At 36.7% G+C, this 14,766-nt stretch overlaps 1 protein-coding gene across 5 annotated transcripts in view; it reads right to left on the bottom strand.

Moving 5' to 3' along the window:
* LOC134541515 (facilitated trehalose transporter Tret1-2 homolog) overlaps positions 1 to 14,457 on the bottom strand; it is a 36,802-nt gene extending 22,345 nt beyond the window's left edge. The window contains exons 1-2 of one of the 5 annotated variants that reach the window (XM_063385023.1): positions 14,145 to 14,457; positions 166 to 253 (exon numbers count right to left, since the gene is read on the bottom strand). In XM_063385023.1, the coding sequence (XP_063241093.1) occupies positions 166 to 250 (85 nt within the window). In that variant the 5' untranslated portion in view covers positions 251 to 253; positions 14,145 to 14,457. The other 4 variants (XM_063385021.1, XM_063385025.1, XM_063385022.1 and 1 more) reach the window with 4 other exon arrangements.
* Positions 14,458 to 14,766: the final 309 nt, after the last annotated feature.

Here is a 14,766-nt window from a genome sequence, read left to right as displayed (position 1 = left end):
CCTATAGAGGCCAGAGCCATGAACTGCAAAGTGTAGAACATAATTTCGTTTTTCCCGTCGCAGGATGATGGATGACAGAGAGTCTAAAACACTCCATGTCCAGGTGGTTACTGCCATCACAGCCTTCACCAGCAGATGCCTCAAGAGGCAACACGGGGCACCTACCTGAGAGAGCTGCCAGGAACTGGGGCAGCGATCTGCTTCTGGACCACGGTCTGACCTCAGGCTCTTCACACTCCATCTGTTCCATCGCCTTCCAACAGAGCAACACACTTTAGATGGTGGACAGGAAGATGAGAAATGATTAACGGTTTATGATAAACTATTCATGGTTACTAACTGAAATTGCATCACGATGAAAAATCAATATCCGACTGTTCGGATTTCATTATAGTCGCCATCTTCAAGAGTCGGAATTACCTAAAGGCGTTACGCTGGTGCGAACAGTAAAATACGTGAAACGAGCAATCCATCTATGAACTGTGTGGTATATTGTATATTTTTATCTTAAGTTTGGGACACGACCTAAAACGTGGTGGGTAGATTTCCCCCTCTCCTCCCGCCACAGACAAGAATGTGGTGATGATTTGGGGATTACCCCATGCCTTTTTTCACCAAACTTAACCGAAGTATTCTTCGAAGAATGAACCAGGGACAGAAGGCGACATAAACCAGAAAAGGTGTAGGGGTGGGGGTAAAAAATATATATTTCATAAAAAAAAGGTTTTTCACTATTACTAGAAATGCATAGCAAGGAATATTTTATAGTAAGAGACACAGCATACCCGAAGTGGACTGATGAACTTTAGTCCAACTGCAATTTAATAAATATGAAAACTAAATTTTAAATTGAACATAATCTCTGTAAGTTAAGTATGTAACATGTTATTTTAAATATTTTTATACATAATGCTTAAGCTCTGCTTTGCATTTTACGTGGATGAAAGTAGAGCCTTGGTAGTTCACCAGGTCCAGTGACATGCGGTGACATAAGACTTCATCCTTAGTTAGCAGAGTGCATTTTCATGGACATTTACTTTCTCTTTCCAATGCCCGATTTCTTCCATTAGCGCTTTTATTTCGGCGTTCTCTGATGCATTATATATATATATATATATATATATATATATATATATATATATATATATATATATATAAAAGTTTTACACACAACTTGAAATTATAATTTTTTTAGATGTATCTATGAGATATTCTGCTGTGGAGTTCCAGCACTTTTGAAGTACAATGTTAAAAACGCCTTGTTTAAATTCTATAAATGTTTTTTTATTGTATCACATTAGATCACCATCTTGGATAAATAATTTAAAACTTTTAAAACCATAGCATTACTAAAGTCTTCAATAATTTGAATATAATTTTTGGCATGCGAATTTTTGAAGAAAAATTAAAAATGAGAATTGTGATAATACGTTTTCTTTTTGTAATTCATCAAAACCTTCACCTAATAATATTCAATTTTTAATTCTTAAGTGACTAAACTGAAAAACATTATCTTGAGTTTCAAATATTTTTGTCAACAAATTTGTTTATATATTTAATATTAAAACCGTGTGCTGTGTTTCAGCAAATAAATTAATTTAATCGAAGGCCTTGTTATTAATAGTGACCAACTGCTACAAATAATAGACGTGAATTATTTTTTTTTAGAATTGCATTTTTGTTTCGGAATGATAACAGCTGAAATAATGCTGTAAACAGACAATATTTATGGTCCTAGAAAAATAAACAAAATAGAAATATATAAAAAAAATATTGACAATAATTATAATTATTTAAAGATTTAAATGTTAACACCTGGCAACAGTGGATGCCATTTACACTGCACTGCATTCTAATCTGTACTGCAACATACTCTGTACTGCAATCTACTCTGTACTGCAATCTACTCTGTACTGCAACCTACTCTGTACTGCAATCTACTCTGTACTTCAAGCTGCACACAGCTTTAGAAGAGGGCATGTTGTTCATTCTGGTGTTACTGACTGACCGAGCAAATACTTGAGTCTGTGAAGGCCGGACTTCATCCAAATTAAGTCCGACCGTGGGATAGGCATTTAGAAGCCAACAGACTCTTTCACGCGATTGCCACAATTCTTTTAATAACAGCGTCAAACAAAAACCATATTGTAGTTTTTGAAAACCTTAGTAATGCTATGGTTTTAAAAGTTTTAAATTAATTCTGTAAGAAGGCGATATAAAAAAACTTTCTACTTTTTTTACTATGTGTTTTTAACTCTACTTCAGAAATGCTACAATTGGTACCTATGTTTGAGTATAATACTTATGTAAAAAAAAATGTGTAACAGCTATTTGTACTGTTGTGTTCAATAACACGTCTTCGTTTGTACCAACACCCGTTTACTTTTTTCTATTCGTCTTCAAAATGTCATTTTTTCCAAATTTTTAAAAAATGGAATGCCACACAAAACGATTAGCCGCGCACTGCCAAATTCCGCACGGGTCGACTAGTTATTTGTTTACTTGATTTCTTTCCCGAACACGACGACCGGAAATAGTTACTATCATAAACAAAACATGGAAACCCGAATGACTTCTCAGTGTTCAAACATGATTATAAAATAAATAAAATATCGTATTTTACTTTTTGTTTAGAAAATACTACTTGTTACGTACACGTGTTCACGTACAACACACGGCCGTGTCCATGACACAGCCACACCCCATTTGTTTTCTTAAACTCCGACCACTGATGTCGATTTGACGCCATATATCGTAACATTTGAGTATAATCACACAATATCGTACGGTAGCATTTATCGTACCGGTGCTACTTTATTTACTACGTGTGTATCCGTTGATAATGTGAAACGAATAAGAGGTTAACAATGTATTGTAACTTTAGCTAGTATTAAATAATGTTGCACGGTTGTCTTTTAATATAGTTGTGTGCGTTAGGAGCCACACAAACATATTTACAATGAAGTTTAACGTAAAGAATATTTAAGGTTAGGAACTTGTACAGTATTTTTTTATATAATTTTATGTTTGCTACGGCAATACACGGGTTTTGAAATCATTGAAGAGACACATTTATTTTAATCTATCTTTAAATTAAAAGTAAAGTTATTAAAGAAATCATTGATGAATTTATGTTGAAATAAAATAAAAAAGAATTGTAGTTTATCATGAATCAAACTGTTCGTATTTCGCTGACACAATAGTGTATTTTACGCACACGCTGATTATTCAGTGGTTGCTTACCTTCGACGTCACCGATTCACACCGAGGCGCTCACGAGTGCCGTAACGGAACGCACTCCGCGTGTTGGTGCGCAGTCAGAGAATTACGGTACGTTTTCCGTTGGAGCGTGGAGAATACCGTTATCAGCCCGCAGTCCCAGGTCTGTAACCCGAGTTGGAAGCACAGTAACGAGCTCACACAGCTGGTGACTGATTAGAGTCGCGCAGGCGCCCACGGCGCGCTGAACTACATAGTTATGGGACGCGCCGTTCGAGCGTACAATCGCACTACAAATACGCTCGGGCGTTATGGGGCCCGCCTACATGCAGTGCAAAGAGAGCTGCAGAGGTTTAACAATTAATTGTTTTTATCGAAACTATTTGACATGCGATTACCGATTTCGGATATAAAAGAGATTAAGGTACCGGGCATGATCCTAAAGTTGTTTAAGATGTCTCAGACATATAGTCGATTAGTAAATGCATGCCGAATAAGCCTAATTAGCGTATTTTCAGAGGCACGCCAAGCTCACAGTTTTCATTACTATTGCGTAAAACCACTTTTGGATAGTGCACCAATCCTTTCTCTTTCGCTGCGTATATAATTTGCACTAGGTCACAACGGAAAATTTTGAGGAAACCCGTGATTTCTACGACGTGTACTGCGCCTAGCATGTACCTAGCATGTGGCGCCGCCACGGCCGCTTGACCTTGGCTGACGTGGCGGGAGGAAGGGGGGTCTCCGCGCTGCCTCTTCTCGTCCTCCTTCAGTTGTGCTTCGCTCGCCCGGACTGAATTAAAGGTGGGTTGTTACAGCAATTTTCGGTATCTGTTCCAACCTGATACTGATACAGTAATGTACCTAGTTACAAGTATCTGATACTTTTGTATCAGAGCAGTAGCGGTCCCAGGAAGTGACAAGGTATCAGCATTCTCGTTACAGGGTACACATCCTCCGTGCCGTCATCACCAGCGTAAAAAGGTATCGGTTTCTCTGATACATTATTTATCACGCCCGGTAATTCTCTACCTCTGTTACTCTCATGCCCACCTGATACAGCCAGTATCAATCCGTTCAACATTCACTACAGTTCGTCCTGGCCGTGTATTAATTATCACCATGTACATTGTTGCGGGCTGTCATGCTTTGTAGTTAGTATCTTTATAGTGAAATAAGGAATGGATAAGTGCAGGAAAAAGACTTCATTTGTGTGGAATTTTTTTACGGAAAATAATGAGTTTGCTAATTGTAATTTGTGTAAACAAAAACTGAGTTATAAATCATCATCGACTAATCTGAAGAAACATTTGAAACGTAAACATTGATATAGTATGCTCACTAATGTACGTATCTGTTTTTTTTTATTTTTTATTTTTGATAAAATCGTAATCTTTTAATGTATGAAAACACTAGTTACTAATTGTTTTCGGGAAAAAAAAGTCCTAATGTTGATTACATCTGTTATTAGTGTCAACTGAGAATTTATTTGCATTTTCATAGATGTTAGGTGCACAAATATAAATATTATATCTTGTATTAATGTACTTTTTAATATTAAAATTTCATTAGTTTTATTATTGAACGAGACTGTGCACGCACTGCGCACTGAGCGTACTTTGATGTGGGACAATAACCAAACGACTCGTAACAATTTCGCTTTGCGCCTCTCCTTCAACGCCTTCCCCTGCGCTTCCTCCCCTACATTATTTCCATTCTTTATCCCTTATTCGTCGTTCCTGCTCCCTCCCCTTTCACAAGCTCCGCCCAAGTGACCGTCATCTGCGATCGGGTTCTGCGCACATTGGACGTGGTGTTATTCCAGGCGAATTCTGAACTGATACTAAAGTACTTGATACTTTTCAAGTGTACTCGTTTGCCGTTCCTGATACAGGCGCGTATCAGTGCCAAAGTAACAGGTTGATACTTTTCGACCCACCTCTAGACTGAATACTCTTACTAGGCCGGGCCTGTGGACACCACACCGGGCCAAGTACACGCGTATTCCACAGTTAGTTGTGTTGAGGCCGAACGGCATGGGAATTCAGCGTGACTGCAGGCGGGGTCATAAGGCAAGGTTACGACAGAATGCACCTCGGAAGAAGAACAAAACCATTAAAGGAAGTAAACGCCAAATCGTTGGGAATAAGTAATATTTCATTATACAAGTGATATATTCAAATCGATTTTATATGGCTTTGTTAGTTACGTATTCATTAATTTTATTTTATATGTGGCCATTAGTATTTTTAATGGTATACATTTATATGCAATTAACACTTTTAACCAAAATATGCATTTAACCATTTTAAGAACGTCAAGTTGAAATAAAGAATTTCACGTAACATTAAAAAAAGTATTTTTTTTTTAACAGCAATGGTGAATAAACGTAAGAATAAGAAGAGCCTTTTTTCGGGGGGGGGGGGGGGGGTTCTTATTTGGTAAGCAGAATTTGGTGCCCAAAGCAATTAGCTACAAACTGTTCGGTGTGTGCAAACATGCATAAATGTTGCAGTATTTGAGACAGTGTAAGTTTAATTTGGACATAGAAGCTTGTCATTATAGTCACAATTAAAACAAATGGTATTTTGCCGGCTGTCCGTGGCTGGCTGTGATGCTTTATAGTGGGAACACCTCTACACATTTGAAAACTTTTATACAGCAAACAAGAATAATAAAAGTTATAAATAGCATTTGTTGCATGTTAATATTGGGCGTACGATTAGTACACACTTCTATGTTTTTTAACGGTGATTCAAACCATAAACGTCGGAGTCTAGCAACATACGTGCGGTTCTAGAAGTTGGAAGCGTATGCTTTCGGAGACGTTCACGTGTCAATCTCACTAAGCTCAGACTCACAGTTGACAAACGGAACTCCGTGAGAGCGGTTCAAAAAAAGTATCATATTTCATTATTGCCGCTGCTACTTGTAAAACCTTGACGAATTCCACAGGTTACTGAGAGACGTGTAATGTGTAGCAGCCGCTAAAATAAGAAAAAAAAAAGACGCTGTGTTTATACTAATATCTCGTGTCACTTAAACCTCTCTCTGCGCTGGCGTGTTACGCATTGCGGAAAAAGTTATCGTCTGTGCACATACCGTTCCACTCGTCTCACGTTACATTCTCATCAAGCACCCGAGCCCGGCAGTCGGACTGCATGCCTGAGTAGATTTTTGTCATTATAGCCCGCAGAATAAAACCATTTGGATATAAATGTTCAATTTTTAGTTTCTTTTGCTTACGAAGAGGCGACGCCGGACGTTTCGGCGTCTAGGACCTTATTCACAATGCGCAGTCCGCAGTTTGACAACTGGCATGACTGTTCCACAGTCAGCAGTCCAGCAGTCGCCAGTGGAGCATTGGGATATCATCGAACTTCATTTCGGACTGCCAGACCACCAGCTGCCAAAATATTTTCACCTATCAGAAAATCTTTCGCGATGATATGGTTTAATCAAATACTCCCTTGATCATATTATGTAATTTTGACTGGCGACTCCGGACTGCTGACTATGAACTACGTGTTGCCTACCGATGCTACGCTAACTGCAATCCTAAATTTTGCTTTGGAATTATACAAAAAACATTTACTACCTAAAACCCTGCAATCAAAATATTTAGCTAATATCTCAAATTTTAAAATTGATTTTTTTATGTTACCTTCTTTAACATCGATATTCATAATAATACAATTTTAAAGGTTTAATAAAACCGGCCCGTTGTCGTATATCATGTTTATTCTATTTACGATATTCATGAACACTGTCGTTTTTACATGTTTTAAGTATAACGTATTCTATACAACTAATATTAAACAATCGAAGGATTATCAGCATTTGTTGTGAAACTTTCCTATAATGTAATAATAACACGTGTACGGCCTATTGACGAAACAATCGTTCGTTAAATTATTGTAATACGTATATATGGGGAAGGGAGGGTAAGATGACGAATGTAAGGTTCATACTTACTTTATAGCCTTTGGGATGTACAAAGATTTTATATTTCTATAGAATATGAAAGTATAATTATAACTCTTGTAAATTTTAATGGTTCAAACAGCATAGTGTAAGAATTAAAAGGCAAAAATGATTTTATAAAATTATGCATATTCGTCATCTTACACGCACAGGTGGGTAAGATGACGAATGTGATTTTAATGCAGAAAACAATATTTATTAAACAAAAGACATTTATATATTAACTAAAAACAGTTCAAATACTCACATAAATGTATATTGAAGTAGGCATGACTTGTAAACTGAAAATAAAATGGTTGGACTTATAACTTTTAGTGTTACATATTCATTCGTGATTTTTTTCTAATAAAAATACAAATCAAATTTAAATATTTGACAACTATAATTATCATAATGAATATGAAAACAAAAATCACATTCCCATGCTCGAACTTTCGCAATATCTCTATCCCAACCAGTACACTGTGCATGAGCCCAGTCTTTACATATAGAACATTGATTCCACAGTTCTTTCTTCCCACTCTCCCCACACAGAATACAGTCACTATCCTTATAAAGTTCTTTTTCATCTTCTGTTTCCATGTAGACAACACTTTCATTGTCTGAGGTCTCCGAGTCATTCTTTTGGCTGGCTAGTTTCTTTGCTTTTGCTGATAATTTGTTCCTTGGAGCTCTCTTGTTTTGTTTTTTCTTTTCAAGACGATCATTTTTCTTCCTTGCAGTTTCTTCTTTACTGGCTTTTATTTCTTCTAATACTCGCTTTACTGGTGAACTGGATATTACCAATGAAGGGAGCTTCCTGCGTTTACGCTTAGTCTTAAGGTCAGCAACAGGGAGAATAGGCAATGAATAGCTGCAGCTTGGTTGGGAGATGGCTTCTGATATGTCTGGAGTATGCAATGTGTCTTCTGTAGCAGGTGTTGCTGGCACTGGTTGGTTAGATGTGGATGTTGATTTTGCTTCAGTAGATTGGGAGGAAAGTTTTTGTTGCTTAGCCACTGGTGAATCCTCTGCTACTACAGCAGCCACTCCTGGTGAATCCTCTGCTACTACAGCAGCCACCCCTGGTGAATCCTCTGGTGCTACACCAGCCACCACTGGTGTGTCCTGTAGTTCTACAGTAGTGCTGATCGATGCGGCTGGTTGATCAGACATGAATATAGACTTGTCTGTATTTTTTGAAGCTCAAAAATCTTCATCTGTAAAGATGTTATCGTTAAAAGGCTCGATCCCTGTTGCTCTGAACCCATTCACAGCCACCCCTACAGAGGCAACTTTGTTGTATGCTGAGCAAAACAACGATGCCACGTCTTTGATGGTTATAATAGTTCCAGGCCGAGAAACCATAAAATTTTCGCATTCCTTCGAATGAGCTGTTTTGAGGGGACCAAAAAATGATACATCTAGAGGCTGCAATCTGTGCGTAGTATGAGCTGGAAACCCCATGACTATGACATGGTGATCTCTCCAAAAGTTGATTGCCTCTAGGGAAATGTGCGAAGTGTGGTTGTCCATTAATAATAGTAATGGGCTGGTACTGCTAGGATTTGTGTGCTTCACAAAGTGTTCTAGATATTTTACAAAAATATCAGAGGTCATCCAGCCACTCTCATGAGCAATTCCAACTGATCCAGGAGGTACTCCATCCAAGAAAAAAAGTTGCATTCTCACTCGAGGGAAAATAAATATCGGGGGAACAAAATTTCCAGCGGCATTCATACAACAAACAGCAGTAACCTTTTGCCCTCTCTCACCTGACGAGAGTTTCACGACTCGGCGACTACCCACTGGTGACAGAACTTTCGGTGTTTTCGTGGGTACTGTAGGAAATCCCGACTTGTCTACATTGTAAATTTGGGAAACCTGGAAACCTTTTTCCAGTCGCAACTCCTTCAAAACAGAAAAAAAAATCCACATTTACCTTATTGAATGCAGTCAGTCTGGTGGTTGATATGGCTTCTGGCTTCCTCAAGGTTATATTTCACTGTTCCATAAACCTACAGATAAAGTCTTTCCCAGCTGCTTTTTTGTTTGTTTGTTGAACCGGTGGTCAATTTCAAGTCCTTCAGCAAAATTAAAGGCAATTCGAGAAAACTCATCTTTTGTCAGTCCGAATGCTCTTTTGTTTATATCAACAACATATTTTTTCAATTGTGCTAGCAGTTCAGGCGAAAACGTATTTTTGAATCTTCCTGCATTCTCAGGAAACCCCTGCAAAAATTAGCGTAATTAAAACCATTAGTTTTAAAAATAAACATAAACCTATATGTAAGTACTACTATTGACAGTGTAATCACTCACCGTTTCTTTGTACTCTTTAATATATCTTCTCAATGTTGGCTCTGGTATACCGAACTGTTTTGCTGCTGAATTCACACTTTTTCCATTTTTTACCAATTCAATGGCTATTTTCATGCTATCTTTCGACCACCATTGTCTGTCTGTCTTTCGTTTGTAGTCACGTACCATTTCACAGCAGTGTACACCTGTAATAGAATAGAAAAAAAAACAATAATTTATGAACAAAAAAAATTATGTAGAGTGGGGCAAGTAGACGAATTCGTCATCTTGCCCCTTTCCCCAATTCTTCATCTTGCCCCACATAGCCATGTTTGATTTTTATAATAAAAAACTTACACAAAAAATATATTTCAACAATAAACACAGGTTGCATGCATATATGTTTGTTAAATATAAAAAAAATTATAGGTGTTAATAATTACTAACCTTGCTAATCTCAATACTTATTTTCTTGCGACGAAATCTTACATCGGCAGCTCACAAAACAAACTTTTCGTTCCTTAGCTCCAAAGGTTTTAGTCAATGGAGTGCTACTACACATTTCACAAAGCGACCAGTATGGCTCACTTTCGCACCTACCACTGTGCTGCTATCTGTTGTCTGGAAGGAGAAACTCGAGATTCGTCATCTTACCCGCTTCGTCATCTTACCCTCCCTTCCCCTAAATTTGAGGCAACATTCCTTTTTAAACTTGCTGTGCTTATTCAAAGGAAACGTGCAATTAAAATGCATCACTAGAAATGAAATTATTTTAGGAATGTGTATCTGATGAAAGACGATCCAAGGATGAATCTTTCGCACATACTGTATGCTGGAGTAGAATGTAACGCCAACCCTAGTTGTTTCATGGTACGGAAAACTTAAAATTTTGTAATGAAAATTTTAAAACTGTAAATGGACCTTTCTTTTCCATCAACAACGATGCATCTTCACAAAAAAAAATTGTATTTGTCAAAAATATTTAGTTAATATTCTTTCTTATAATATCGTCGAATTGCATTCGTATTTCCATTATTTTTTTCACTTATTGTGACATAGTAGGCTATTCAAAAAATATGACATAGTTGCATACAAATATATCGTGTCTCTTTGCGCTGCCTAATGTTTCAAAATGCTCTCGCTGAAAATAATATAATGACTTCATCTAACTTAAGAGCATTATTCAACTTCTAAAAATCGTACTTTATTCATATGAAAATAAACATTATTGTTTATATTTAAAAAAATGTATTTCACTGGGTGCTTCATTCTGTATATTATTTTTGTTTTTATCTTCTGCCAGTCATTTTACAAAACAGATAATGCACGTTAGATATTTTGACCTTGAGTGCTTTGCCCTGTGTCGTGCATCTCTGCGTCCGGCGAGCCGAGCCAGTCGCTCGGAGTGTGTTTATTCGGCTACCGCTATGTCACGTAAGTTAATACTGTGAAATGTTTTGTAATTTATATTCTGAATTATTATTTTATTGTTTCCAAGTAAATCTGTCTATGTGCCGAGTTTGATGTGCACTTAATAATTAGGTACAGGCTGGAAATCTCGAACTATGCTATCTTACACCTCTGTCGTGAGGCACCTCTATCAAGAAGAGTGTGACTGAGTGGTATGTTTTGTGATCGAGTTGTAATTTTTGATGTTTAACATCTTGGCTCTCTGTATAAATGGATTGTCCGCAACCGAAATTGCTTTACAAATTGTTACAGTAAAAAACTATGCCTGTAAGTACCATGAAGAAATTCAGTCAGTGTATGTTGGAGGATCGCGTAAGCAAGTAACTTTGCATACAGCAATATTGAACAACTTTAATTCTGAATAGGAAAAGCTTAAGCAAGTTTTAATATGACAGTGACACACAAGTTCCTTTCCTTTTGATTCGGGCTAAAGCATACGAAATAATTACAATTTATATAGCGTAACCACATATTGTATTTGTCGTTGTAGCAGTTAGAACTATACAGAAATGGACCTGTAGAGTGTCAATTATGTTGTAAACAACAAAACAATACTGCCACATACCTTATGAAACATAAATTTGGGCAGACCATGAACCATAAAAATGAGATATGCCATGACTACTGTTTATGACGTAAATTAGAGGTGTAGTAAACCTGAGTGAGTGATACTTTGGTCTAAATTTGGTAGATTTAAATTTAATTTGAACTTATTGTACTGTAAGGTCCCTCGTTTAAAATCACTGGTTTTCAACCAACTCCACAGTTGTACAATACATGTGAAAAAAAATGAACAATAAGAAATCTAGTTTCATATGCACACACACTTTATATGTATATATGTGTAAATGCATACACATATTTACATATCAAATGTATACATATATACATTTATGATTGCGACCACTACGATGCCCATTCCCTTAGCAGTTTCCATAAAAAATTTATGTTAGCTCGTCTGCTCCCGTGTGGGTAGCATTTCAGCAACCTTTCAAGGGGTTTGGAACTGGGAATAAAGGTTTTCATACCGAAAATATTAGCTAAAACCGTACTAGAACGTGTTCTATTTTTTCTGCTTTACCCACGAGCCAATGTTGTCAAGATAATGGACCCGCGTGTAAGAACATAAACCTGTATATATTTACTGTAAACATTAGGGAACGTAAAAGTGTGCCAAATGAAATATTATGATACTGAAACTACTCTGGAATTTATTTGGTAAACTTAAATAGTAATAGAAAGAAGTAATCTCAATTTTTAAAATACGTAAGAACACTTGCATTGCTCTATTAATAATAAATAATATCCTCCTAAAGTTCCCAGAGTCTTGGTTGTGCGTCGATAGAGTGCGCTATTTTTCAACCTAGGTACTGAAAAATAATTTTATTTATTTTTTGATAAAATATTACTGATTTAAAAATGTGCTTAAAGCAAATACCTACTAATATATTTTAATTGCTTATAGAATTGTCATAATAATATTAAATTCATAGCTCAGTCCTTTGGTTTGATTATTTCATACAAGTATTTTAACAAATATTTAATATTCTACGTTTAATAGGAAATTAATCTCCATATATTATTACTGAACAAACTTAGCACTTCATATAAACCCACACCTGTTAACCTAAACGAAAATGAGAGACGGTTTTACTTCACTTCATATTTAAGTTTACTATGCGATCAACTACTTACTACGTTAAACTGAGCGTGTTTCTTTGTCTTACTTGTTAACGAAAATTGTTAGTATCAATTTCTTAATGTAGTAGAATAAGTTAGTAACCAATCAGTATGTACGTACACATAAAATATGCGAATCGGTACCATTTGAAACTAGTACCATAACAATATAACAATTGATGTTGTGAATTATTTGGATGAGCTGTCCTATAAATGCAAAATTATGAATATATAATAAATAAACTACATTTAAGCAAACACGAGTTCCCTTGTATCCTTTTAATTTTATATTAGTATATTTTGAAACCTTCTAAGGAATATGCATCCTCGTTAATTTTTAAATGACTCTGTGTGTTTTTAAATAATGCACAAAATTTGTTGTATTTTTTTGCAAGTGAAGCGTAGACGATTAAATACCAAAATTCATTCACCTGGTTACATTATTTTTTAAATACACACGTGAAATTTTAATATATTTACAGTAATTGGTTAAATGGACATTACCATGATTCCTAGCCTGATGAGCTTGATTTGTCGGCAACTACATTGGCTGGTTTTCTGTTAGCATTCTAGGTATCGTGTGTATGGAGTAACCAATTATTTGTTCTCTTCTGCTAGATAAACTGTTATGCCTATTTTTATCCCCATGGGTATAATTGAAGGTATAGCATAAATTTGGCATCATGTGGAATGGGCTTAATTTACGTGAAGAATATCATATAGAGATGTTTACGTGAACTAACCTACAACAACAATAACTGGATAGTTAAATTCTGAAGTATAAGAAGTTGAGACGCCAAAGTACGAATATTATGTTCCAGATTCGGTTGTAAACTAAATAGATAAAATGTTTTCTTCAAAGTTCTTTAAAAACCAATTTAAAAAATTGATTTTTCATCAAAAATTATGATTACCTTTTTTACCCATACATATTCCCCTTTCGAACAAAGTTTTTAAAACCTATATAAGTTAAATCTACGCTAAAGTTTAATGACAGGAAAATGTATTAAACTAGGCACGTTTATGGGTTCAAGCAGATTAAGAAAATTTTATCATTCAGTTACCAGTAATTTGTTAGGTCTGCAGGTTTAGGTAATGTTATATCTATCTTAAAAATTGCAAGAATTGAATTTCTGTAATAAACCCTTATTTATGCAGCAGTGTTAAAAATTAAAAAAAAAATGTAGCAAATAGAGCATTATAATTAGAGAAACTATTGGCGTAATACAGGCTAATACTGTGCGTCTTGTACGGGATAGCCTAGCGTGTAGATTATACAAACAAAAGAAGCATTGCAGGGGACACGGAAGCGAGCGGTCGCCAGCTACGCGTACCTGACACCACGGCCTGCTATCATTCTCTCATTCTCTCATTCTCTCCTCCTCCCGTTCTGCGCTCAAGGTCGCGTCAAGAAACAAGGAAGAGGAAAGTGGATGGAGCTGTGTCCCCCCCACTCCCCGACTGACCCTCCTCCCACCGCAGTGTGTTTCTGCTTGGAGGCAAAACTACACCTCTTGAGCTCGAGCGGCGAAAATATCGGCCGCGAGGCGGGCCCCTTGGCTGCGTTCCCGACTGCGCACCACGTGGACACTGTAAACACCCTGAAGACACCGCCAGAACACACGCTAGTGCGAGGTGATACCTGGTGTGGCAGATGTGCAGACGACGGCGCACTCGCTCGGCGATGACGTAATGCGGACGGCGAAAAATATCCACGTTGCGCAGACGCGACTGTCTCCACTGGCCGACGAAGGTCGACTGCTGGCAGTGGTGCCACCTGCTGCGGCGCGTTTCCCCCTAGATGTCGGTTAAAAACCGCCAAGGTTTTCCCTGTACACCCTGTTTAAGAGCTAAAATTATTTTCTGTTGAACATCGTTTTTTTCAATTTTCAATATAGATTATGCGTGTTTAAAGTGCCTTATTTTTCTGCCCAAACAGAGCATAATAATTTTGAAATATAACATGCAGTATCTACAATTTATATGAATTTATTTTTGTATGTGGAAAAGATTTGAACACGAATAATTAATTATTATTCTTGTCTTTTTTTTTCCCTTGGCACTACAGAAAAACATAAACGACTTACTTTGCAATCCAATAAAACTCGCGAGTACACAACAAACTGACGGACA

This window comes from Bacillus rossius (genome assembly GCF_032445375.1).
Source record: "Bacillus rossius redtenbacheri isolate Brsri chromosome 4 unlocalized genomic scaffold, Brsri_v3 Brsri_v3_scf4_1, whole genome shotgun sequence".
Lineage (NCBI taxonomy): Eukaryota > Metazoa > Arthropoda > Insecta > Phasmatodea > Bacillidae > Bacillus > Bacillus rossius.
Note: the sequence above shows the minus strand (reverse complement) of the source record. Positions and strands in the feature narration are given on the sequence as shown.